At 59.1% G+C, this 27416-nt stretch overlaps 1 protein-coding gene across 2 annotated transcripts in view; it reads left to right on the top strand.

Moving 5' to 3' along the window:
* CDH4 (cadherin 4) overlaps positions 1 to 27416 on the top strand; it is a 386793-nt gene that overhangs the window by 342228 nt on the left and 17149 nt on the right. For both annotated transcript variants that reach the window (XM_079783884.1, XM_079783883.1), the window contains exons 8-9: positions 11008 to 11145; positions 23896 to 24081. In XM_079783884.1, coding sequence (XP_079640010.1) covers positions 11008 to 11145; positions 23896 to 24081 — 324 coding nt within the window. The remainder of the gene's footprint in view (positions 1 to 11007; positions 11146 to 23895; positions 24082 to 27416) is intronic.

Here is a 27416-nt window from a genome sequence, read left to right as displayed (position 1 = left end):
GTGAGTGTGTGGTGAGCGTGTGGTGTGTGGTGTGTGATAAGTGTGTGGTGAGTGTGTGGTGAGTGTGTGGTGAGTGTGTGATGAGTGTGTGGTGAGTGTATGGTGAGCGTGTGGTGTGATGAGTGTGTGGTGAGTGTGTGGTGAGTGTGTGATGAGTGTGTGGTGAGTGTGTGGTGAGAGTGTGGTGAGCATGTGGTGTGTGGTGTGTGATGAGTGTGTAGTGAGTGTGTGGTGTGTGTGTGGTGTGTGTGTGGTGAGCGTGTGATGTGTGGTGAGCGTGTGGTGAGCGTGTGGTGAGTGTGTGCTGAGCGTGTGGTGAGCGTGTGGTGAGTGTGTGGTGAGCGTGTGGTGAGTGTGTGGTGAGCGTGTGGTGTGTGGTGTGTGATAAGTGTGTGGTGAGTGTGTGGTGAGTGTGTGATGAGTGTGTGGTGAGTGTGTGGTGAGCGTGTGGTGAGCGTGTGGTATGTGGTGTGTGATGAGTGTGTAGTGTGTGGTGTGTGTGTGGTGTGTGTGTGGTGAGTGTGTGATGAGTGTGTGGTGTGTGTGTGGTGAGTGTGTGGTGAGTGTGTGATGAGTGTGTGGTTAGTGTGTGGTGAGCGTGTGGTGAGTGTGTGGTGAGTGTGTGGTGTGTGGTGAGTGTGTGGTGAGCGTGTGGTGAGCGTGTGGTGTGTGATGAGTGTGTAGTGAGTGTGTGGTGTGTGTGTGGTGTGTGGTGAGTGTGTGATGAGTATGTGGTGAGTGTGTGGTGAGCGTGTGGTGAGCGTGTGGTGAGCGTGTGATGAGTGTGTGGTGAGTGTGTGGTGAGTGTGTGGTGAGTGTGTAGTGTGTGGTGAGCGTGTGCTTGAGACGGGTGGCGGGGGCGGGAGAGAACCCCAGCGAGCCGGGCTCTGGCACTCAGCTGTCATCTGCTCCCCTGAGATAAGCAGCAGCTCGCCCGGCCCTGCTGGAGCCTCCCGGGGCTGCGGGTGCAGGCAGCGTGGGCCTTCCAGAAGGGGGCGCTCCCAGAGTCTGCCCAGCGCTGGAGGGGCACCAGCCCGAGGACCCTGTGGGGTGCAGACGGGGCACTCCCAAACCTCAGGGCCTCGGAGGAGCGGCTGGTCCAGGAGCGTGAGCCCGGGGGACACCGCACCTCCGTTTCCCCGCGGCTCTGCTGCGTTGAGGCGATGAGGGGCTGTTGCTGGTTTTCACTTATTCGTGAATGAACAGGCAAGTGTTGGAGGGAGGGGGGGACAGGACAGACTGGCCGGCAACACCCCTTCTCCAGGCTGTCACCTGGCCCGGGGCTTCACCCCCTTGGGGGAGCACTGAGGGCAGTGACAGGGCCTCCCACCCTCCTGAGCGAGCGTCTCCAGCTTCCTGTAGTGATGGGTGCCGGGCCGATGTGGGCAGGGCACCCGCACCCCGGGAGGCTCCACACGGGCCAGGCGCGTGGCCTGTCGTGGGTGAATCATCCATCCACCGGCCGGAGGAGAGCCTGGCAGCCGTGCCCCCAGATGGAGGAAGGACCCCGCACTGCGCCACTCAGCAGGTGCCTGCCCCCCCACACCTGCATCCCCACCTTCCCAGGGGCACCTGGGAGGCTCCCCGCCAGCTGGAGTGGCTGTGCCCGCCCACCCGCACCCCCCCAATTCCACACAGGCATCCATCACGTTCCGTGTGAGCATGTCACATGCCAGTGTGGCTGGTCCCTGCTTTTTCTTGCTCTGTCTGGCAACACTACCCACCCCGAGGCAGCCGGCTGTCTGGGCCCGGGCCGGGGCCGGGCAGGTGGGGTGGGCCATACGCCAAGGCGCCTCTCTGAGAAGCCTGGCTTGCTCCTGCGCCTCCCCCTCCATGCACCGGTGACACCTGCGGAGGTGAAACTAGACGGTGCTGACAGGCAACAAGGTCCCTGACAGCCGGCCCCGCTGATCAGGGAGACAGGACAGGCAGGGGACATGGCAGGCAGGGCCCCACCCGCCCTCCAGACACCAGGTCTGATGGTAGGACTGGCGCCGCGCCAGCCCAGCTGTCACCCAAGACAGGATACCGCCCTCGCCGCCGGGAGCTGTTTGCCGGCAGCTCCCGGGGGAGCCCTCCCCGAAAATGACCCTGAGCGAGCGCAGAGGGCCTGCCCCTGAGGTCCGCTGGCGCCTGGGCCTGCGGGGCCCGTTGCGGGTACTGTCCTGGGGCCCGCAGCTCGCCGGAGGAGGCGGCGTGGGCAGGCCCTCCCAGCCCGCTCCCCTGGCTGTGCGCACGGCTGCGCGCCGGATTGGAAAGGGCGCTTCCTTCTCTGAGAGGGCACCAGCCCCGCGTGGCCGCGCCTCTGCGGGCACCTGAGGGGCTCCCTGCGGGAGAGGGAGGGCTCTAGGAAGGGCAGAGCCGACACACCCACTTGCCACGCGTCTGGGAAGCAGAGCGTGAGCATGGAGCACTTCCGCGTGATTGCACGTCGGGAGCGGGAGCGGCGGGGTGACACATGCTGGCCAGTGTGTTGGAGGGAGGCCATCCCCGCCCGCTTGCTCACGGGGGCTCGTGGCCTGAGAAGATGGGGTGTGGCAGGCGGGTTCCCCTCACGCTGAGGGGCGCTTTGGTCGGATGGCCCAGCCGTGTGAGGAGCCGGAGCCCCGCATCCCAGGCCACTTCCTGGCTCGGGGTGGCGTCCATCCCGCTCTGACGACCTCTGCCCGACCTCTGTCCTCGTGTGCGGACCGCCATCTTCATTACCTGAAACGCCCTCCCAGACCAGGTGGCCGAATGGATTCTCTCGGGGTCCCCGGATCTCCTCACGTGTTTTCAAGGCTGTCCGCCCTGCGCCTTCGGGGGCGCGGGCCGGGCCGACAAGGCTCTGCCCGGGCTGTGGCCTCGCCGAGCAGTTGCGGGCCACGGGCGCAGCCCCAGGGCGCTCTCCGGGGACAGGCCACGCGGCCCGGCTCTGGGAGCGGCGTGGTGCCGGCCGGGGCTCTGGCCGTGTCTTCCCAGGAAGCGGTTCGGGAGCCCGGCCCGGCCGCGGTGTGCGGCGGCCCAGCGTTTCTCGGAGGCCGAGTTGCGACGCATTTTTACGGGTCGCTCTCAGACCCAAGTGCGGTTTTGCGGTCTCAGAGAGGAAAGTTACAATTAAGGCAAATTCGCCACCACCACCCTCATTTGCTTATTCATCCCTGAGGTCCTGCTTGTCGCCCACAATAGAGGAGAGGGAGAAAGAGAAAACTGAGCAAAGCATCGCTTCCTGCCGTCTGCAGGGTCTCTGGTCACAGGGCGGCCTGCCTGGCGTGGGGGCTTGTGGCCACCAGCTGTGCCCGCCCGGGACGCGGGGCCTGTCCCTCCATGGCGCGCCGGCGCCTCTCGGGGAAGCCTGGGGGCCACGTTCTTGGCCACACGAGGACGCTGAGCCACGCAGCGAGGGAGTCCCAGTCAGAGCGCAGCTGCCTCCCACCATCACTCCGCTGCGGTTTCCTCTCCTCCCAGCAGCAGCACATTGACGGCAGGAAACCGGAGAAGCAGAGGCCAACAGGAGCCTCCCGAGGGCGCCGGGCAGCAGGGCGCGGCACAGGCTCCCGCCGGCACACGCACAGCCCGGCGTGCCCGCATCCTCACAGCCTCCCCGCTGCTGCTGCTCCGCCGCCGGGTGTGGGTGACTCCGACAGCCCCTGCCCCGGCCTTCCGCTGCTCTCCGTCCCGTTGTTGACAAGCGAGTCCCAGAGCCGGCCCTGGGGACCGCGGGAGCGGGGACGGGTCGGCGGTCCAGGGGGCTGTGCCGGGGCGGCAGGGGGGGGACAGGGCAGCCACGCAATCAGGGTCAGGGGGCCAGGATGGCATTGTTATTGCTCCTGTGGTCACTGCACTACGTGAACCACTTCTGGGTGAGACGCTGACTTCCCAGGCCGCTTTAGAAGCCCCCAGGTGGCCCAGCTTCCGCTTCTCACCTGGGTCTGTCTGACTGAGAGCCGAGGCCACATCAAAGGACAGTGTGAGTGCAACAACCAATCTGCACACGACCCCTCCCGGGGGCAGAGCTGATGAGGCACGTGTGCACACCTGTGTGTTTGTATACACACGTGTGCACGCATGTGGGTGCATTGCCTTTGTGCGTGTGCATGTGTGTATAAGCCATATTTCCCAAAGGTGTGCAGGCAGGATGCTCATTGGGCTGGGGCGCTGAGGAGGTCCAGTGGTGTCACCCGCAGCTGCATCTCTGGGGTGAGGGGACTCCCCTTCCTGGCTCTGCGCTGCCCGCGCCTGAGCTCACAGTGCCGTGCGCCCGAGACCGGCGCCCAGAGCCCCAACAGGAGGAAGCGGGCCTGTGCTTCCTCCTTTTACCTCGGCCTCTATGTGCAGCACAAGCGGGGTCTCAGCCAGAAGCCAGAATCCCAGACCCCGCGGCCCCTGAAGGGTGGAGGGAAGTGAGACCACAAAGAGCCCGGGCTCGGGTCTGGAAGGTTCTCTCGTGGGCCGCCAGCCCGCAGACCTCAGCCGCCCCCAAGGCGAGCCCTGCGTGGCCCTGCAGCCGGGCCTGGCTGGACCGGCCTTCGCTCCCTGTGAGGAGGGAGGGGTTTTCTGCAACGGGACCTCCAAGGCGGTGCAGGGCAGGGGACACGCACGCCCTGGCCACAGGGACCGTTGAGCAGTCACTAGTGGGGTATCAGCGACTACCGAGTCAAACTCGACTTCCCCTCGCACTTGACTCACCCTTGAAACCGGAACCCCTGCCCTGGCTCCAGGCCTGTCATCCCCGGGGACCTCGGGCCCCCGCGCGGCGCCCTGGCCACCTGGAGCCTCTGGTCCTGCCAAGGGGACCCTACGCTGTGCTCCCTGCCCGGGCTCCACAGCGCCCCTCCGGCCTCTGTGACCCCAGGCTCTCCTGAGCGCTCGGAGCGCTCCCGCCTCGGGCGCCTGCAGTGTGTGCTCTAGGGCAGGTGCTTCCAGAGCAAACAGACGGCCTTCCTCCCGGGCCCTCCCGGGAGTGCTCCCATCGCTGTCAGGCTGGCGGTCCGCGTGTCTGGCGGTCAGCATGGTGGGCGGTGTGTGTACATGCCTCGAGCTGGGCTGCACGAGGACCCCCACCCCACCCCACCCCCACCCCCCCACAGACGCAGCCAGAAGCACACGGGGCCCTCCTTTGGGAGCCCTGAAGCGCCCTGTTCCCAACCTCTCTGGGGCTCCCAGACGCCGTCTCCCTCAGCCGCCGCTCACCATCTCCCAGGAAGAAAGAAGCCCAGCAGGAGGGCACATGCTCCTTTAAAGGAGAATTAAAGTATCGAATAAAAGGCCCTGTCTGTGCCGCCGGGTTCCCTGGGTGCGTCTCTGCGCTGGGGTCGGAGCCGGCCAAGTCACCCCAGAGCCCGCCGCAGGCCATTCGCCCGGTCACTGAGGTCCAGACCTTCGCGGGCACTCCGGCTGCAGGTGGCTTTTTCCACCTCTGCCTGCTCATGGGCCCTGCATCCGTCGGTGGGCCAGGGGCCTGGGGTGGGGTGAGCTGGCGCTGCCCCCCGGGGCTTGAGTTCTTTCTGTGGCTGAATCCTATCCTGCCACGGGCCAGACCACATCTGGTCGCTCGCTCAGCTATCGGTGACGTGGGATTCTTGCCGCTGTAGCTGCTGGGACCCAGGCACCGTGTTTGTCTGAACTCGGTGTCCCGTTCTCGTGGCTGTGTGCCCAGCAGTGGAATGGCCGGGTGACATGTGAGTGGGGACCGCAGCTCTCGATGCACCACGTGAATGAGGACAGAGCCTGTGGCTCCTCGTCCGTCCGCAGTGTGCAGCGGGCGGATCCTCCAGTCGCGTTCCTGGGCGCCGAGCAGACCCCAGGACTGAGCTGCGGGAGCAGGAGACACAGGCCGGGCCAGCCCTGGTGCCAGCTCAGCCTCAGGGGACGGGTCCCAGCAGAGCACTGGCCCAGGAGGGAAGTGCCTTGGGGCGGGGGCTGCCAGGAGGAGCTGCAGGTTGGAGCGTGGCGGCTCCCAGCCTTCTCATACTCGCAGCACCGCAAGGCACAGCGGCTGAGCCGGCCAAGCAGCGCTGGTCCCCTGGGGCCGGAGCGCGGTGTGGAGCGCAGGTGTGCGTTGGCGGTGTGGAGCGCGGGCCGGGCCGGTGTGCGTTGGCGGCAGCCCTGGCACCCCGCGTGGGAAGCAGGGAGGGAAGGGCACACAGGAGCCTACGTGCTGTTCTAGGGCACTTAGGTGGCTGCATTACTGATGGGTGTCACGCAAAATTTAATGCTGAGCTAGGAGAGGCAGTGAAGTCGCAGGGATGGCCACTTCCAGTTTCTTCCTTCTTGAACTTGAAAGTGGCCAAGTCCTGCGCCCGGGCGGGCGCGGGGCAGGCTCATGGGTGGGCCGGTGGAGAACTGACCACAAACAAGCCGGAGCTGCCTCCGCCCTCGCCCCGCAGGCTCCGCCCTCGCCCCGCAGGCTCCGCCCTCGCCCCGCAGGCTCCGCCCTCGCCCCGCAGGCTCCGCCCTCGCCCCGCAGGCTCCGCCCTCGCCCCGCAGGCTCCGCCCTCGCCCCGCAGGCTCCGCCCTCGCCCCGCAGGCTCCGCCCTCGCCCCGCAGGCTCCGCCCTCGCCCCGCAGGCTCCGCCCTCGCCCCGCAGGCTCCGCCCTCGCCCCGCAGGCTCCGCCCTCGCCCCGCAGGCTCCGCCCTCGCCCCGCAGGCTCACTCACGCGGCTGCAGGGGAAGGATGACCCGCACGTGAGTCTGAGACGCCAAGGCCTGCGTACAGCTTTTTAATACAGACTCCAAACCCCCAACCATGCCAGGCCCATCCCTGCATGAAGGTGGGACAAGTATGGCAGAGGTGGCCGTGTCCAGAGACGCCAGGACGCCCACCTTCCCTGGCATGTGCCCGGGTCCTGCCTCTGAGCACCACTCCTGAAAGGGATTTGGTGGAAGAGAATGGTCATCACCACTGAGTCTGAAAAGCACACTTTCTACACCAAAAGCCACGCGAAGGAGCCTGTGTCTGCCCCCCCCCCCCCCCCCCCCCCCCGCACTCCAGGAGCGGCTGAGGCACCGAGTTCTGCAGGGGGTGGCGGGCTGCCAGCATTTCCTCCTGCTGACTGCATTTGCTTGCTGCCCCACTCAGGCCAGGAAAGACTCCCCACCAGACCTGCGCGCCCTCTAGTGGCAGTCAGCTGCACACACAGGCATACCCACCAAGGATACACAGGGCTACATACACCCACCCGTACCTGTGCCCTCTCTGAGACGGGTGTTTCTCTGCAGTGTCTCGGGGCAGTGGCCTGGATGGTCCATGGGGAGGTTGTGATTTCTTCCTCTCTCCTCTGGGCTAAACCCCTCCCTTTGCTGCCGGCCTCTGCCCTCTTGTTTTCTGCTCTGGCCCCTTGTAGCAGCAGCTGGTCCTGAGGGCTCGAGTGGCCAGCCCTGATCTTCTTCCCTCCCAAGCGGTCAGACAGGCAGAGCCGGGCAGTGGTCACGGGCCACGCCTCGCCCAGCAGGGCCTTGCGGTCTTGCTGACAGTGACAGGCAGCCCTCAGAGGTGGCATCTGGTGTGGAAGGGCCTGACCTGCCTCCTGCCCCGAAGCTGCCACATCCTTGCGGCTGAGTCTCCCAGCCCGTCCTGGGAGGGAGAGGAATCAGATTTGTAAAGAACGAGAGAAACTCAGGTGAGAAATTGAAGAGTTTCAAAGTGAGGCTGCCTGCGGCTTTGTCAGAGAATCTGATTTCTTTCTGCACGTTTCCTCGGGGAGGGGACTGGAGTAACCGAGGCCCCATCCGTGGGGTCGTTGGCAGCTGTGGGCGAGATACAGATGAGAGGCGGCTCCTCGGCAGGACCCGGGGCCCCTCACCAAGGGCATGTGGGACTGGGGTTCGGATTCGGTCTGCCAGCCTCCCCACTAGCCAGTCCCTGTTCCCAGCCTGTCCCTGCAGTGTCCTGGCTGAGGCACGCAAGCAGCGCCCTCTGCTGGACAGGAAAAAGGAGCGCTTTCCTTCTGCTGGGACCCTGAGGCACAAAAGCCAGGAGCAGGGACCTTGGCTGGGCCACACCTGACTTTCTGAGTGTGCCCTGTACAGACAGTGGAACTCAGCCTGCTGTCCATCCTGCACACGGAAACGAGGTGCCCAGAGGCGTCTTGGCTAGGATTAGGGTCCCCGAAGGAAGAACACACGCACGAGGCCAAAGCGGTAAGGGATTATACATTTATTAGGTCATCTGGAGACCAGATGGGCTGAGCCCCAAAATGGCGCCAGCACACAGGGGTCTGTGTCCGTGTCCAGAGATGCCTGGGAGATGCGGGGTCAGAGGTTTTAAAGGACTCTAGGTGGCTTTTTCTGGGCAGAGAATTCTCTGGCGGGTCTGGATCCTGGGACGGTCCTGAGGGGAGAGCGAATGGTCTTAGCAAGTGGAATGTGGTCTAAGCAGAAGGGAATGTCTGTTGTGAAGTGGCCTAAAGGTCAGTTCCCAGGGGAGGGGTATCGATTCAATTGTTTGATCAGACCTCACAGCTGTGTGGGCAACGTTGGCGCCATAACGAAGTCCTGAGAGCAGTGACTGCATCAGCTCCCGGTGGCAATGAGGGGGTCTCATCAGGTGCCCTGCTCTTCAATCCATCAACTCACCCACCTATCCACCATCCACCCAGTGGCTGGTGTGACCACCAGTGGAGTCAGCTGGGCACATGACCCTGCCCCATCTCAGACTGGAACACGGAGGCCAGCGAGGGCCGAGGCTCGTCTGGCTGGCTGGCCATGGCACTGGGGCTGGGGGCCTGGCTCCTGCATCATGGGCCACAGCCCCTCCCCCGCGCCCAGCGCCTTGGTGAGCCTGTGGAGGAGGCTGACTTCGTGCTGAGGACCGGCTTCCTGGCACCTGCCTCCTTGGTGCTGAGGAGGATGGGGACCAGAGTTAGCGCCCGCCCCAGCACGCCATCCCTGGCTTTGCAGGCTATGTGACCTCTGTCTCAGCCACTCAGCTCAGCTGTTTTCATTGCAAAAACAGCCACAGATAATGCCTAAATGAATGGACGTGGCCGTGCACTAATAAAACTTTATTTCTACAAATCAGCAGCGGTTGGCCCATTGAACACACTCCTGGGATCCTGTGACTCATCTCAAAGCCCCCTCAGTCCTTCCAACTGTCCACAAATGCCCAGACACAGGGATCGGTGGACTGGCCTGCCATTCCTCAGAATCTCTGCCGTCATCACAGTCATTGGGACATTCAGGGCATGTTCACTGGGCACCTACCGTGTGATAGGCGCCACATTTGACCCTGGGGACACGGTGGGCAGTAGGAGAGCCATGGCCTCCAGAGCTCAGTTTGGTGAGAGTCTCAGACAACAATCAAATGACCACTGTAAAGTCAGAACTGTGCCACGCGCATGCTGGGGCCTGGCTTGGGAGCGGCAGGAGGATTCCTGAGAAAGGGGGGTTTGAGCAAAGATCTGAAAGAACAGTTGGCATTGACTAGGGGAGAATAAGCGTTCCACAGAGGGCAAGCACATGCGAAGGCAGCGCGGGTCAGCATAAGGAACCGAGGGAGGTTGTGTGGGAGGTGTGGGGAGCCCGATTCAGATGAGGCCTGAGAGGTGGTCAGCAGCCAGGCACACGGCCTCGGGGCCGCAGGAAGGACATGGGTGTGAGCCAGTGAGCACTGCTACATAAAAGAACATCTCAAAACTCAGCAACCAAAACAATGTCCATGGGTTTCTATTTACTTAGCTCTCGATTCCACAGATTGTCGATTTGGACTGGGCTCATCTGGAAAACTCGGGCCTTGGCTAGGCTCATCCAGGCATCTGTCACTAGCTTCTGGGAAGGAGGGAGAAAGGGACAGAGAGATGAAGGGACAGAATGATGGAAGGAAGGATGGATGGATAATGGATGGATGGATGGATGGATGGATGGATGGGTGGATGGATAATGGATGGATGGATGGTGGATGGATGGGTGAGTGGAAAGATAAGTGGATGGGTGGATGGGTGGATGGAAAGATAAGTGGATGGGTGGATGGTGGATAGATGGGTGGGTTGATGGATTGATGAATAAAAAGACAAGTGGATGGATGGATAGAGGAGGGGAGGGATGGACGGATGGAAAGAGAGACAGTCTGGTGAGCATCTGCTCTTTATAATTAGTTCTTTATGGAGCCAGTTTTTGGAACCTGAGCCCACTTCCCTGAATAGGATGGTGGGAACCAGCCTTTTTCCTTAACCTCTCAGAGGAGTAGGACTGAGATAGTTTATCACTTGGCCGACATTTCATAAGGTCCCTTTCTGCCTTGAGCCCCCGAATCCTTCCTCCCCTAACGGTGCCAGTGAGATGTGGGATGTGGTCCCCACAGAGAGCTGCCACCAAGCTCATCCTCACCTGTCACATCAGAAGCTCCTGTGATCTCTGGCTCAGAATGCGGACGCAGAAAAGGCTACTTCTGCTGGCTCGGAGGTGTCTGCACCAGTGGCCTCGGCGAGCGCCAGGCGGACAAGGCCACGATGCCTGATGGAATTCACGCTTTCCATCGAGTTTTGCCGCCTGTTAAAGCTCACGCCTGCAGGCACCTGAATGCTCAGCGCTCCTTCTGAACTCTGTTCAGACAGTGCGCTTGTATCTGCGCATCTGCAAAGAGCGGAGAGGGCTTGTCTCTTGTTTGAACTTCTGCCCTGCAGCTGAGCTGGACCCTGAAAATGCTACAGGCATGAGGTCCTTCCAGACACATGTCTGGGAGTGTCGCTCTCTGCGAACTGCCCGTCCCTGGCTTTGCAAACCCAGTGCAGTGCCGTGCTCCTGGCCCCTCAGTCTTGGCACCAATATGATCTGTACTAGCAACGGCCAGAGCCGCCGAGCTGGCGTGCGGCCGGGCTCCCGTGCTGCGCGGTTTCCCACAGAGAACGTCCTTCCGCCGGCCTTGCTCCGAGTCTGGGGAGGGCCATGCGGCCAGTGTGCCTCGTGCTGGCCTGAGGCCCAGCTGCAGCAAGCTCCGCCCAGGGAGCACGCTCCTTTGATGAAAAGCATAAGCAGCCTGTAAACTAAAGCCCAACTAAGCCCTGTTCTTCCCCAACTCGTTCTTTCTAGAAAGTTCAGCAGTACACAGTCATTGTTCAGGCCACAGACATGGAGGGAAACCTCAACTACGGCCTCTCGAACACGGCCACAGCCATCATCGCGGTGACTGACGTCAATGACAACCCGCCAGAATTCATCGCAAGCACGGTGAGTACCTGGTGGCCGCCTGGCACGTGACCGGGCAAGGCAATTCGCTGACCTTTGGCATTTCTTCTGTCCTTGCTGCTGCAGATAGGAGGAGACGGACAGCCGGGCGGGTGGGGGCGGGGCGCGGGGGCAGAGCCCTGGACAGGGGAGGCTGATGCAGGGTGACACCTCTAGGATCTCCACCCAGGGGCTGGCCTGCTGGGAGGAGGCCTGTGTTCCAGTCTGGCACAGCAACACCCCCTAGGGAGCGAGGGGTGCCACCTTGAGAGGTTCCCAGGACAGAGCGAGCTGGGCCCTCTTTCTGAATCCAGAAGAGCTGACCAGTGGTGCTCGGGCCCTGGCGAGGGGCGGATGTCTCAGCTGCTCTTGGAGCATGCGTGTGGCTGTGTGCACGGAGCACCTGCTGGGGCTGCCAGGCGGGGCCTTGGCCAGAGACAGGGCAGGTCTCTGCAGGAGGAGACGGGTATACGGATAAACTGCCCCGCGCCTCCTTCCCTGTCAGGCACAGCTGGTGGCTGTGACCAGGCCCCGCACCAGGCTGGACCTGTGGCTGAGCCCCGTTGGTGGACATGTATTCATTCACTCACTCCCAGAATGTTACTGACGTCCATCTGGGTCTAGAGCCAGCAAGTCACAGAAGCAAACCGCGTGCGTGTGGGGGACGTCCGAGGGGTGGGGCTGAGGAGTCACAGCCACACGTCACGAGCTCCTGTCCCAGGAAACCCTCAGGCTCACTCAGTGCCGGCACATTGGAGCCGCCCTCTGTGCCACGCGGAGGTCTCAGGACCGGCCTCTGCTCCTCCCCCTTACCAACCACCACCCTCCCTCAGGACCAGGTCCTTGTCAAGCAGCACTGCATCCCCAAGGCGTCTTTTTGGGCCCCGGGGGGGGGGGGGGGTGCTGTCACGGTGGGGACATGTACCCACCCCTCAGGTGCTGGTCTAGCGGGTGGCAGTTTCGGGGGCTGGACGGGCAGAGGGAGGGTCACCCAGGGCTCGTTCTCAGGTCTCAGGTCACCTTCTCGGAGCTGCCCTCTCCCGGGGCCGCTGGAGGGCGGAGTGGATGAGGCATAAGAGCGACAGCAGCAGCAATAATAGCCACAGCACAGCCACGCTGTCCGCTTTCTCGCCAGCCACTGGTCAGGTTCGTCTCTAATCCCCACCAACCCACGGGGGTCAGGATCCAGTTACGGGGATGATGAGGAGGCTCAGAGAGACTAAGTCACCTGCCCAAAGCCACACAGCCTGTAAGCGGGGCAGCTGGGAAAGGACCCCAGAAGCTGTGCTCTCATTGAGCAGGTCAGAGAGGGTGGGGGAGAGGGGCAGGAAAGTGGGGGGCAGAGAGGAGACCCCTTCTTCTTCTGGTGTCAGCCAACTTGCCCTGAAGGCACCTCAAAGGACAGAGCCCTCCCCCCACCACGCCGCACGAGCCGCCCCACGGCCCATGAACATCCCCTCATCCTGCTGCCCCACGCCCCTCACCCTGTCATCCCCACATTCCTCCTTCTCGAATCACAGAGTCCCAAGATCCCACATCCCAGCATCAGGGAGTCCCAGGCTCTGGACCCCAGTGGACCAAGTGGGCAAGGGCGTTCCTGGGTGGTAGCTCTGTGGCCTCGGCCAAGGTAGCACAGCGCCACCTGGTGGTCATGGAGCAGATAGCCACACAGAGGGCGTAGCCAGGCCCCTGCCCACTGGTGAGGGATGCCTGGCTTCCGTTTCTGTTTGCTCCCTCGGCCAGCGCCAGCGGCAATGAGAGGACACGCCCAGGGCCAGCATCCTGGGGAGGTGAGACAGGGGGAGCAGCTTCCTAGGGGCCCTGGGAGAATAACGGCACCCCAAGACCACACCATGGCCTCGCCCACACCTGGCCTCTTTCTTCCACCTGCGCTGCCTTTTGTGCTGATGACAGGAACACATGGCTGTCTTTAGGGCATGCCAGGCCCGTGCTGGGCAGTCCACGATGCTCAGGCCCCAGCTGCTCAGGGGTCTCAAACAGCCCAGGGCAGGTGCCCAGGTGCAAGGACACCATTTCCAGGGACACAGTCTTGTCCTGGTGCCAGCCTGGTCCAGGTGTCAGGGTGTGGCTCCCCTAGGAAACAGCCCCAGGACGGCTGTGGTCACCATGGAGACAGGGCAGCAAGCAGCCAAGCCAGCTGTCTCTGATGCGAGTAAAGACCGGCTTCCGGGCATGAGGCTCCGTGGTGACCTGGAGAGCTCGGGGCTCAGCCCCACCTGCTGGCTGGTCTCAGCTCACCAGCGGGTTTGGTGCAGAGCACCCAGGGGATACCGAAGGGAGTACCCCAGGGAGTTGGGTTTTGGCAGGCGACCTGAGAGACCCAACCTGCTCCCAGTCTTGGTCCAAGCCTCAGTTTGCCCATCCACAATGGGGTTTCTTGCACCAAGGTGCCCGGAAGGAGTTTGCAGCCAGCCGGGGCTCACAGGTGATCCCACGACTCAGGGCTGCAGGCCGGGTGGGGAGCCAGTGGGCCCCGCACAAGGCGGACCAGAGCCCTTGCCCACCCTCCCGCCCCAATCTGGCTGATTCCATCTTCTACGCCCAAGTCGGTTGGCTGCTACTTCAGCGGAGCCAAAGCCAGCAGTCCCACCCACTCGCAGGGCCTCTGGCCTCTGCTTCGAGTCTGACAGCGTGGTGTTCATGGTCCTGAGGTCTGATGGCGAGATCCACAGACCTCGGTGGGTTGTCAGCAATGTCTGTGCCCAGGGAGACACAGGACCTGCCCACCAGCAGCACCTCCCGCCACCCCCCCGGCATGCAGCCTCATGTCCATGCCGAGGGCTTGGCTGCTGGTCGAGACCGTCACCCGGGTGGACTCACGCAGAGCACACGCTTCCTTTCCGTCCGGCATCTTCCATCGGAACGACGAACGCTCTGGGCCCCATGGCCATCACGGGTCATCTCAGCTCTTGGGATTGGTGGCCTGTGGCATGTAGCCCTTGGGGTGGGTGACAGGCAAGCCCCAACCCTGGTTTCTCCGCACACTGGGGTGGGCGGGGCTGAGGACTGGCCACACCCCTCGAAGGAAGGGAGCTCAATCAGGGACAATCAGCAGAAGCGGAGGAGACACAGGGGTCTTGCATGATCTGACTCCTGTTAAATGTTAATTAAACCTTATCTTCCCTTCACCTGCTCTGCCCGTACACTCCGCCCTGGCTGCCCGCTGCCAGCCTACATCCTGCTGGGCCGGCCTCTGCACAGCACTCTCTCGGGGTGCGCCGGGGTCTGTTGCAGGGCCGGGGCCCCCAGGACCCCCTGTTGGCCTCATCCTGGGTCCTGGAGTGAAGCTTAGAGACGCAGCATCCTGGCCCCTGGCACGCCTGCCCGCCAGGCGGGGGTCCACTTCCCTTAGGCGTGGGGTGGCCACTTCCTTGGCCGGGCTCCTGAACCCCAGCCAGGACCTCCGAGCTGCGTGCGGAGGTGGGGCCTCGGGTGGGGCTTTGTCGCTCAGCTTCTCACTGCTGAGTGGGGACGCTCTCCCTGCCTGCACACAGGGGGCTCGATAAACAGTAAAGTGGTTCTTGTTGCCGAATGTTAATAACAATTACTGTCAACATGATCCTCCACCTCGAAGAAAAGGGCTGCTTGGAACTGTGGGCCGATCTGTGTGGAGATCGGGAAACCTGTCCCTCCTGGAGCAAACCTGCTCCAGGACCCGAAGGCTGGCGGGGTCTTCCAAGCCATGTTTTGAGCTAAGCGGCCGGGCCGGGACGGGGAGCACGTTCCCTGGCTGCGCATTTGCTCTCCAGCAGCCCCACCAGCTGGACGGGGGCTCGCAGAGGGGCCCAGCCAGCACAACCACCTCTGCTGCCCCCGTTTCCCACAAGATGGAGAGGGAGGGAGGACAGTGCCCAGGGTCCCTCCAGAAAAGAGCCATGATCCCCAGTCTGGCTCCGATTCCAAGCTCAGAAGCCAGCAGAAATCAGCATTGTTTCCCTGGACAGAAAGCTGCAAACACCATACCATCCCCGGAGCGCCTGGCCCATCCCAGCAGAAGCCACCACAGACTGCGGGGCAGAGCTGGCGTGTCCCCAGGCGGGTCTCCGGGGACCCCTCCCAGGCGTCCGCAGCCCCTCCGGTTCCTCCACCAGATCCTGGCAGGACGGGCTTCCAGGCCACGGTCTGGGCTCTGGTCCTGCCTGCCGGATCCGGGTCCCCGGCCGGGAGAGCTACTTAGATGTCCTCCTCAACCCAGGGCCCGGGGTCTGGGGAGCGGGGAGCGAGGGTCCTGTGTCCCGAGGGGCAGCTGTGGAGAGTCTCTCCCTGAGACTCATTAGAACCAGCAATGCTTCCCAGCACTCGGGGCAGCAGAGCGCCATCTTGGGGTCACGTTGTCTGCGGGATGTAGATGCCGAGGGCCCAAGGGGTCTGTGAGTGGATAGGCATCACTCTCAGGCTTCTTGCCTGGCTGAGGGTATTTCCTGCATCCTGGCTGGGCTCCTGCTCTCACCCAAATCCTGCTCTGTGCTAATGTTAGAAATAAGCGAGCCCCCCAATTCAGGGGTCCTGGGAGAGCACAAAACACACTTGGGAGCCAGGCAGCAGGCAAACATCTTTACTCCTGCAGGAGGGTGCACCCATGGTCTGGAAGCGCACACACACCGAGCAGGTGGTCCGCTCAGGATTTATAATCCTAACGCACGTGACCTGTCCCTCACTCTTGATTGGAGCTCAGGTGCACAGTCTTTCCCAATTGGCTAATTCAAAGGGAGGGGTGGGCCTTTGCCATTTCAAGATGTCGGCCCCCAGGGAGCTGCAGGTCATGGAGCCAACATGGTGGCTGCCAAGTCACGCAGTCCAACATGGCGGCTGTCTAAACTGTTCTTTGACAGAAAAGATGACTTGTTTCTTCTCACAGTTCCCCCCTTTTCTTTACTTAAACTCTTTTCTTCAAACTCGGCTGACACCCTTGACTTTCCTGCTCTGCAGTGTCCAGGAGGAGACTACTTTGCTGTTTGGTCAACGTGGTTCCAATTAGCCTTTGGGTAAAACGCCCCACACATGGGATGACGTGACACCCCATCACTATAGCTCCTAACCAAAGGGGTGAGGTGGACACCATCGCTCCTTCCACTTTCCAGCCATCGCTCCAGTGAATCGGAGAAGGAGCCTCGGTCCCAGGCTCCAGCTCACACGTCACCGAACCTGCCAGTGCCTTAGGCTCAGTGACGGTCCATGTGCTGTGTCGTCAGGGACGAATGTGCAGCACGGGCCCCAACGTTACACATCTTCCTCCTTCTTCTGCCAGAACCGTATCTAGGCCAACCTGTGCTCCCAGCCATCCTGCTGCTGGCATCTAGCTGCTCACTATCCCTTTAGCTGCCTCTCGAGCCTCGTTAACAAGCCTTTGCTGGTTCTAGTAAATATAACTAATCCACCACATTCTTGTTCACAGTGGCCACCAGCACAGGACAGACTCAAACCCTGTGGCAATCTGAGTTCTAGCCTTAAACTCCTTGGCACCTCTCCTGGAACCCCAATGGGATCTGTGTGTATATGGGGATCAAAGGAGCCCCCCGGACCCTCTCTCCTCTTCCTAGTCTGTCTGTCCATTGAAGAAGGTTTACGACGTGCCAACGTGAAAGGGATAGCCAATTGTATCAGAGTGCAAGGTCCGCTCCATTCGCTGGGCAAGGCCCAAGTCAGGGTCCCCCATGACACACCAGACATCAGCACGGAGTACCGACAGTGCAGCACGATGGGCTTCTGAGGATACTGGGCCATTTACGCATCCGGATAAATTTCTCATAAACTCTGAGCACTGTTCACCCCCTTGGGAGGCAGGAGGTATAGTTTACATCGGAGGATGGGCCGGATTGTTTTGGGGGGTCCTTGCTCTTTACTTCTGTTGGATGGGAACAAGAGGGCGAGAGTCTTACAGGAAGCGTTTCCCCAGGCGGTTTCCTCCTGGTACAAGGCAAGCACACATCCCATCCCGTTACTGTCTGAGGTCCGTCCGAATGGGAACGGGACCACTTGGGCCTCTAGCCTTCCTTCCAGTCGCTTTTATTCAGGGCGTGAACAGAATACCTAATCCATTCCACCAGGCATTCGTTCCCTTATACCCTACTTCTCTTTGCATGGTGGTGGCAGTGGCCTAGGGGATCTTGTCCTGTGACATCTACTCCTAAATCTAGTCCTAGCCAATCTTTTGACCTAAAGGCTGAAATATCCATGTCATTCAAGTTATCTATAACCAATAACTTAACTGAGTAAGCATGATCCAGATTGTACACATTTCTCCAGCCCACATTGTAAGTCCCTGCAATTTGCCAGATTCCTTAAGCCAGCGGTCGGCAAACCGCGGCTCGCGAGCCACATGCAGCTCTTTGGCCCCTTGAGTGTGGCTCTTCCACAAAATACCACGTGCGGGCGCGCACATACAGTGCGATTGAAACTTCGTGGCCCATGCGCAGAAGTCGGTTTTCGGCCTGGGCGAGTCTATTTTGAAGAAGTGGCGTTAGAACACTCAAGGGGCCAAAGAGCCACATGTGGCTCGAGAGCTGCAGTTTGCCGACCACTGCCTTAAGCAAATAGAGCCCAGTACATGATGGTTATTAAGACAGTTCACAGTTTTTAGCCTCAGTTTCAAGGGGATATGTCCTGGTATGGCTGTTCAAGTTGAGTGTGTCCGCCCTTAACCCGTGTGTGATGGGTCCAACCTCGCTCTGCAGTCCGAACAGCAGTCTCTGTGGTAAGCAAGACAGGTGAGGTCCTTCCCAGGAGGGTTCCAACTTGCTTCCCTTCCAAGTCTTGATTAGAACAAACAGTCTTCCGGTCGATGGCAATGACCCGGAAACTCCAGAGGGCCTTGGGTCAGGAGCCCTTCTAACCTGAGAGAGATTAAAGTAGAAGAGCTACCCAGTACTCAGTTCTGAAGAAATTGGTCCCTAGTTTCCACTGTAGGAAGATCTTGAGGCATTCCAGGGCCTATTGGAATCACCTACAGCCAGCTCCAGGTAAAAAAAACTTTTCTTAAAATTCAAACCCTAAGAAGGTTGTCAAACTTGCTTTTACCAAAAGATTATATATTAAAGTGTATTAGACAGGAACATAGGCCAGCAAACTTCAGTTCCTATGACTAAAAGATGATCTTCTTATTAAATACCTGATTAATATAATTATCCTAAATAATAAAAGGGTAATATGCAAATTGGCCATAATGGCAGAAGACCAGGAACAACCGGCCTCTATGACATACACTGACCACCAGGGGGCAGATGCCCAACGCAGGAGCTGCCCCCTGGTGGTCAGTGCACTCCCACAGGGGGAGCTCCACTCAGCCACAAGCTGGGGTGACAGTTGCAAGCCCAGCAGTGGTGGTGGGAGCCTCTCTCGCCTCCACGGTAACGCTAAGGAGCGATAAGGTTGTCTGACTGTCAGACATCCCCTGAGGGATCCTGGGCTGCCAGAGGAATGTCTGACTGCCAGCTTAGGCCCACTCCCCGGGGGATCAGGCCTAGGCCGGCAGGTAGACACCCCCGAGGGGTCCTGGACTGCAAGAGGGGCGCAGGCCGGGCTGAGGGACCGCCCCCCCCCCAAGTGCATGAATTTGCATGCACTGGGCCTCTAGTTTTACTAGAAAAGAACTGACCAAAATAAGGCTTATTTTCTAACTTCATTTGTCCTTGGGTGTGGACAACAAATGACACTAATTGGATTTCTCCCATCAGTCTTCCTGAGAACTTTGGCAGAAGCTATTTACCCTCTGCTTAGGGAGGCAAAATGCAAATCATTGACTCTTAAGTGTCCTTGGTTTAGGGAAGACAAGAGTTTTCTAGATGGTTGCAAACTGCTGTTTAAATATCTCAGTTTCCCTGCTCTGTCCTGGCTTACTGGCCTGTATCATTTAATCAATTTCCTTTTAACATTTCTTTTTTATAAACTTCTTATAATTTCCACGGACATTCTTACAACTTTCAAAAACATTTTTACAATTTCCAGAAATAACCACCTTTAGAAACCACCTTCTTTTTCCTTCAAAATGCATAACCATGCCTCAATCCTGCCAGTAAGTATTTCTACTACTTGTACAGACCTTTTCTTTCTTTCTTTCTTTTTAATGTATTAGAATTCTTCACTCTTAGAAACCTTAATTTTTCAATGATTACCAAAAAGTAAACATTTCTTAGATTAACATTTATGAACATACTTTAAATGCACTTTTCCTTTCAAAAAAATATACCTTCAACCAAGTACAAGAGACCTTCTGTAATAAAAACTAAGAGCAGGCAAATTAAAACTTGTCTAGCAGTTAATGTTTCAGTTGTGTGTTGTTGTTTTTTTTAATATTTAGATGTTTACCATTTAACCCAGCAATGCTCCAAAGCCTTTAAGTTAATTAAGAAAATTATTATAGGAGCAGGCTGGGATTTAAACTGCTACCTTCTTCCTTAGAGCAAACCTCACCTAAGGTTAGTGCTGCCGCTGTTTCTGCCCTCCAGGCCAGCCCTTCCCTAGGCCACTTTCCTGAGAGGTCAGGCCAACTATTGGTGACAAATGGAATTTATAATATTCCTTGGCCCAGCAGCAGGTCCTCAGGGTCTGGCCCAGAGTTCTTTCTCATTTGATCGTTTAGTCTTGGTAAATTCGGGAGACCCTTCTTTGCCTTGTTGAATATTAAAGGCTTCATTTAGGTTCCGAGACGGGGAACTGCTTCCCTAATTCCTTCAATGATTAGCTCCCTAAGGTCTCTCAGGTGCCCTCTATGGTCCATGTTGTTATGGTCCCCCTGGGCCTCCTGGTTTGGAACTTTTACCTCCGCTGGAAGTGCCCCAGGGCCAGTCGGTGCTCTCGCTCCCAGACCGCCATAGCTGACCTTGGAATCATTGCTCTCTCTTCTCCCGAGAATAGGATTCCTGAAATGGACATTAATTCGGTCCATGTATATACTTGTGGGCCTAGAAATTGATCTAATTGGTCAGCTACACCATGTGGGTCTTCCAGTCGCGGCCTTAACTCTTTCTTAAGCTCCCTCACCTCTGAACTGGTGAGTGGGGCATTGACAAAGCCTATTCCCCCTCCTCCCAAGGGCCCCTTTCTCAAGGGGTACAGTCTGTTGGAGGAGGTGGAGATGCTGGGAAGGGTAGGCTGTGAATATCCTTTTTGCATTGATCTAGAAAAGGAGGTCTCTGGCAGCGCAGAAGCCGCCTGGCAGCCAGTTGGAGCCTTATCAGGACAGCCCTCTGCCTGAGGGGGAGGTTGGGGTTGTAAACGCCATCTTGGATGTTTCCTCAGATTGTCTCCCGGGGGCACAGGGAGCAGGGCAGGCAATTCAAGGGATCCCGTTTGTCCGTCCACCCTTGTTCTCTTTTAGGCTTCTCTGCTTTACTAACAGGGATAACTCAATGTGAAAGTACCATTTTATTTGAATTATGCTGTTAACTATGATTGCCCTTTCTGTTCAAAGAAAGGACACGGTAATCTGGCTGGGAGTCCTGTGCCTCCAGGACCAGCCTTGGGATGCGGTCCATCCTCACTCAAGAACCACCCATTCTCTTGCGGCCGTGACCCCAAGGTCAGCCTTAGTTCCGTCTTGGCTGGCCTGCGCGGGTTTGTGACGTCACAAGCAGGTGCGGACCACCCACTTCCTGTCTCGGGCCACCTGCTTCCCATCCTGGTCTGTTCTGGCCCCGTTCCAGTTCCATTTCAGTCCTGTCCCAGTTACTACCAACGCTGACAACTAGATGTTTAATGGACATGATGCTGGGCGGGATTTTGCAAATTTCTCCGCCCTGCCCAGTTCGGCAAGTACTTGCCTCCCTTTCTGCTGCTTGGAAACCTCTGGCTTTTTCCTTTCCCCTCCCGCTTTGCCTCAGGTGGGGAAGATAATGGTTTGTTAGGCTTGGAATTAGCTAACCTTTGTTTTAAACTTCCCTGGGTTGCAACCTTTACAAATTTTACACTTTTAAATTAATCTTAGAATCTTAAAATTTTAACCCAGCACAGAAAATCATAAATCAGGGAAGAGCAAGTTAAAGTCCCTACTTTACAGACATAAAGACAGAAATAAACAAATTAAACAAAAAAACAGACATAAAACATCAACACACACTCTCTCATACAGGCACACAACACTAAAAGTTTCCACCCAGAGCAATGTCTCTGTCCCTGGTTCAGGAACTTGCCTCCCCAGAACCTCAGCATTCTCCCAATGGACTATTCAGGGGAATGGATTCCCTAGGCCTAGAATTTCTGTTTCCCATCCTCAGCAGGTTCCTTGTGACTATGTACTCAACCCCCCATGGTGGAGGTTTCTCGTACTCCCCGAGATCTGCTTCGTCCCTCTCTGGCCGCTTCCCTTGTAGGAGAACAGAACCATGATCAGAACTCCACACTCGCTTTATGTCCAAGACACATCCCAGTCACATATGCCCGACCTCCGAGGACACCCAATCACCAAAGCAGCACTCAGTCCATTTCCTGCCTTGGCTCATGCATGAGGTCACCTGATTGCTGCGGGTCTTGCTTGGGCCCTTCCTGCGTTGCTGGCTGACTCTCGATCCCGAGCTCGTAGTCGGCCCAGGGGTAATGGCTGTCCCTCCTCACCGAGGCCGCCACAACTTGGCAGCGGGGCGCACCTCCTCAGGAGAGGGGTCCAATTTCCCTGTGGCGACAGACAGTATCCCTGACACGCCCCCAAATTGTTAGAAATAAGGTGAGCCCCCCCAAGTCACGGGTCCTGATAGAACACAAAACATACTCGGGAGCCAGGCAGTGAGGCGAATATCTTTACTTCTACGTAGAAGGGTGCGCACACATGGTCTGGAAGCAGGCGCACACCAAGCAGGCGGTCTTCTTGGGATTTATAATCCCTGACTCTTGATTGGAGCTCAGATGTCCTATCCCTTGCTCTTGATTGGAGCTCAGATGCACAGTCTTTCCCAATTGGCTAATTCAAAGGGAGGGGTTGGCCTTTGTTGTTTCAAGATGGCAGTACCCAGGGGAGCTGCAAGCCATGTGGCCAACATGGCGACTGCCAAGTCACACAGTCCAAAATGGCAGCTGTCTAAACTGTTCTTTGACAGAAAAGATGATTTGTTTATTCTCACACCCCCAAAGTCAGAAGGAGTCAGACTCGGGGACACGCAGCTCCGTCCCTGCCGTGGAACCACAGGCCCGTGACTCCCAGGGACAGAAACTAGCTTCAGAGGATGGAGGCGCCCACGGGGCCGCGTGGGGCCTGGTGCTGCTCAAAAATGAGCTGAGGCGGGGCTCTCGGTGGTTTAAGCTGAGAGGGAAGCTGCCACAGCGTGTGAGTGGCTATGAAATCCGAGGGCCTGGTGCGGCAGGTGCGGGGGCTCTGCCAGGGGCCGCCGGGCGCAGGGACCTCAGCTCCTGTCCCCGGCGCTGGATGGTGCTGTCAACTGCAACCTACCACTGCAGAAGCCTTAAAAATGCCTGGACGGTGGGGCCTGAGCAGCTGGCTACCAGACACTCTCCCCGGGGCACCTGGCTTTTAAAACTCACGGGCCCCTGGAGCCTCAGGGGCATAAGCAGCTTTCCTTTGGCATAAAGTGGCAGCTTGTCTGTTCCAGAGTGTGAGCACAGGCGGTCACCTCGCTGTAAGCCAGGCACTCTGCCACGGCGGAGGGGTGGGGAGGGGGGGCACCAAGTGCCTCTGGGCCCCTCCCTTCCCCTCCTGTGACCCCGACAATGGCCAGTGCCTTCTGAGAGAGGCAGCCCTGACACCATGCCCAGCACTTGGGACTAACACTCTGGGCCCCTCCCTGTATGGCACCCCAGGGTCTTAACCTCTCTCGCTGCAGTCAATAGGGTATGGGTAGGGTTACCCTGAGGAAGCAGTAAGACCATACATGGGCAGAGCCTGGCACGACCGCCGGCAGGCAAGTCAGAGGGCACCCAGTGGTCATTGTTGGGGCTTCACTGCTGGGAATACAACCAGCAATCCCTGGATATTTGCACAAACTTCGTCTCTAGGTTTTGTGGCTCAGAAGCACACTCCACAGTGAAGGACTGGCCACGCAATTTGCAGGGCCTGTTGCAAAATAAGAATGTGGGCCCCTTGTCCACAAACTGCTACAATTTCAAGGCAGTGACAGCTGGGCATGAAACTGAACTTGGGGCCCTTCTGAGCTAGGCCACAACAGCACAGGCGACACGCCCGAAGCCAGCCTGAGCAGTGACGCTCAGCAGGTAGAAGGGACTCTGGTGTCTATGGCCACCCAACACCCACATGCACACACACACACGCCTTTCCCTGCATGTAGCTACCCTACCACGTGGACCACACACACTGATGGGAATGACTAGCAGCCCTCATTGTGCTGTGACAGGTCAAAGGGTTGGGTCACCTGCTTGTCACCAGCGCAGACCCCGAGCCCCGGCCTGTGTCAGGACCACCAACAGGGCAGAACCGATGTTCTTCTCCGGAGCCGCCGTCCACTGCCCTGTCCCCGTCCTGCAAACACATCCAGGCTCCCGTGTGTCCCTGGCTCTTGCATCAGTCCTCTGTTGACATGGGAACGGCCTGAGGGGGACTAGGAGAGAGACATGGCGTGCACACATGTGTTTGTGTGTGCGTGCACGCAGGTAAGGATGTGATATGTGCAGACGTGGGTGTCCAGCCTTGCTGGGCTTCCCTGGAGGCACCACCAAGAACGTGGGAGGACCCCACCCACAGGATCACGCGTCTGAGAGCAGCTGGCGAAGACTCCTGACCTCTCTGGGCTTCTGACGGGTTCTGACATCCCCTTCTCTCCCGCTTTGCAGTATGCAGGGGAAGTCCCCGAAAACCGGGTGGAGACCGTGGTCGCAAACCTCACGGTGATGGACCGAGATCAGCCCAGATCACCAAACTGGAATGCCGTCTACCGCATCATCAGCGGGGACCCCTCGGGGCACTTCACCATCCGCACGGACCCCGTCACCAACGAGGGCATGGTCACCGTGGTGAAGGTGGGTGCTCACCTCGCTTCCTGCCAGGCACCCCTGGCACGTGCCCCAGGACAAGTTCAACAGAAAGGATATTCACCCCCAACATCCAAGAACAAAGGATTGCACACAACCCACTGGTGGCAGAGGCAGCCTTCACGAGGACCTGGTCATGTGACCTCCAGGGACTTGGCAGGCTGACCCCCCCACCCCCCAAAGTTACTCTCCCAGCCCCTCCCTGAAGGCTCGTTCTTTAATCTGTTGATGGGTGAACTCCCCCGGACACTGAAGGTGACCACCCTTGCATTCCTGCGACACAGCCACATGGTCACGGAAGAGGGTTCTGTAATCCGTGGCAGGCCTTGTTTTGCTGCCACCTGAACATTTTCCCTGTATTTTTTGGAGCAGTTTAGGCCAATACTTTTCCTTTCCCATACTGTCTCTATCTAGGCTTTGGTACCAAAATTACAGTCTGCAGAAGTGTGCTGGGGGCGGGGAGGGTTTGGTTACACAGGACAGCAGGAGGGGACCTGGCGGTGAACTCCTGTATCTTGGGTATATGACTCTATTGGTCAAAATTCACAAGTGAATCTTGGTGTATGCAAATATTTTTAATGTTTTTATTGATTTTAGAGATAGAGGAAGGGAGAGGGAGAGAGAGAAGCATCGATGTGAGACAGAAATATCGATCAGCTGCCTACTACATGCCCCCTACCAGGGACCGAGCCCACAACCCAGGCATGTGCCCTGACCTGGAATCGAACCGGTGACCTTTTGGTGCATGGGATGATGCCCAACCAGCTGGGTTACACTGGCCAGAGCTGTGTATGCAAATTTAAAAATAAGTTTAGAACACTGAGCTGAGAGTCCACACAGCCCCACTGTCTGCTCAGTGTCATGGTCACCGTGTCCCAGGCAGAATTCAGCAGTGGGCACCACACTTTCCCCATTTTTCTTTCATTTTTGGCTTTATTTCCTACAGGGCTTGCCTCTGAGATTTCCACTTAAAGTGTGTGTAAGGCGGGATGTTTCATCTTAGCATTTTCAAATTGGGTTTGCGTTCTTCGATAGGGATCCATCCTCTCAGACACTTGCCCTCTGAGGGGTGGCCAGGAGGGGCTGGTGTGGCAGGGACCTGAGAAGTGCGGGGACAGCTAGGGACCCAGCCCACAGGGAAGTCGGTGCCGTGGGGACGTGGGGACGTTTGTTCTTGGGTCTCATGCTGGGTCTTCATTCTCCGCCCCCTGCCCCGGCCGGCCGCCCTCTCTGTGCCTGTTTCCTCGTGGATACGTGAGGCTGTGCGGGGAGGGGTGGGGGGGCAGGTTTCTCACCAACATTAAAACAGACCCTGGATAGAAAGGCCGTGGCCAGCGCCTGCCACGTAGCAAGAGCTCAGTGACAGTCAGAGTAGCTGCAGGCACCGTCATCACGTCCTCGGGGACTGCCTGCTCCCCAGTCGTTCTCAGTGCCCTGCGGCCCCGACCCGCCACCACCCGCCCTGCAGGGTTTGTCTCCACAGAGGGGCATGGGGCAGGGATGTCGAGTGACCTCAGGCAGGTGCGTGCTGGAGGTCCCAGCCCAGCAAGGCGGGCAGAGCGCCTCTCCTGGGAAACACCCAGCGGCTAGTTCTGGCCCCGTGTCCTCTGGATGGGACTCGGCCCTTCTCTGAGAGTCCTGTGCGTCGGGGCTGATGCAGCGGGAGGGGCGAGGAGACGAGGGCGCCTGGGCTGTGGCCTGGTCCTCAGCCTTCTGCCTCACTCCTGGCCGCACCTCCCTCCCACCCTGCGGTCCAACGGGCTCACTGTCAGAGGAAGTCCACAGTCATCTCGGCGGGTCTTCCTGGACCCGCCCAGCCCCACCTGCCCCAGCTCTGTCCTCCGGCCGAACTAGACGTGGGGGCTCCTTCAGCCTCACCACCTCTCGGGTGTGCCCGACGAGGGGCACACAGCTCGTCGGCTCTCAGACCCCTCGACACAGGCATCTGTCACCATCCCCACACCCTCAGGAGCCCCTGCCTATGCTACCTCCCTCAGCACCCGCTCCTGCAGCCATGAAGTCAAACTTCCTCCAAGGAGAAAACCCCAGCTCAGGTCATCAGGTTCTCCCAGCTCTTCACCTGGGCCTTGGGGTTTCAACTCAAACCCAACACCAACTCTCTGCTTGCCTTGGTGACAGGGTCTCCGAGGCAGTGAGTGAGGTGTGGGCCTTGGTGACAGGGTGTCTGAGGCAGTGAGTGAGGTGTGGGCCGGGTGACAGGGTGTCTGAGGCAGTGAGTGAGGTGTGGGCCTGGTGACAGGGTGTCTGAGGCAGTGAGTGAGCTGTGGGCCTGGTGACAGGGTCTCCGAGGCAGTGAGTGAGCTGTGGGCCTGGTGACAGGGTGTCTGAGGCAGTGAGTGAGGTGTGGGCCTGGTGACAGGGTCTCCGAGGCAGTGAGTGAGCTGTGGGCCTGGTGACAGGGTGTCCGAGGCAGTGAGTGAGGTGTGGGCCTGGTGACAGGGTGTCTGAGGCAGTGAGTGAGCTGTGGGCCTGGTGACAGGGTGTCCGAGGCAGTGAGTGAGGTGTGGGTCTGGTGACAGGGTGTCTGAGGCAGTGAGTGAGCTGTGGGCCTGGTGACAGGGTGTCTGAGGCAGTGAGTGAGGTGTGGGCCTGGTGACAGGGTGTCTGAGGCAGTGAGTGAGCTGTGGGCCTGGTGACAGGGTGTCCGAGGCAGTGAGTGAGCTGTGGGCCTGGTGACAGGGTGTCTGAGGCAGTGAGTGAGGTGTGGGCCTGGTGACAGGGTGTCTGAGGCAGTGAGTGAGCTGTGGGCCTGGTGACAGGGTGTCTGAGGCAGTGAGTGAGCTGTGGGTCTGGTGACAGGGTGTCTGAGGCAGTGAGTGAGCTGTGGGTCTGGTGACAGGGTGTCTGAGGCAGTGAGTGAGGTGTGGGCCTGGTGACAGGGTGTCTGAGGCAGTGAGTGAGGTGTGGGCCTGGTGACAGGGTGTCTGAGGCAGTGAGTGAGCTGTGGGTCTGGTGACAGGGGGTCTGAGGCAGTGAGTGAGGTGTGGGCCTGGTGACAGGTGTCTGAGGCAGTGAGTGAGGTGTGGGTCTGGTGACAGGATGTCTGAGGCAGTGAGTGAGGTGTGGGCTTGGTGACAGGGTGTCTGAGGCAGTGAGTGAGCCGTGGGCCTGGTGACAGGATGTCTGAGGCAGTGAGTGAGGTGTGGGCCGGGTGACAGGGTGTCTGAGGCAGTGAGTGAGCCGTGGGCCTGGTGACAGGATGTCTGAGGCAGTGAGTGAGGTGTGGGCCGGGTGACAGGGTGTCTGAGGCAGTGAGTGAGCCGTGGGCCTGGTGACAGGATGTCTGAGGCAGTGAGTGAGGT

Source organism: Cnephaeus nilssonii (assembly GCF_951640355.1).
Source record: "Cnephaeus nilssonii genome assembly, chromosome: 11".
NCBI classification, from domain to species: Eukaryota; Metazoa; Chordata; class Mammalia; order Chiroptera; family Vespertilionidae; genus Cnephaeus; species Cnephaeus nilssonii.
Note: the sequence above shows the minus strand (reverse complement) of the source record. Positions and strands in the feature narration are given on the sequence as shown.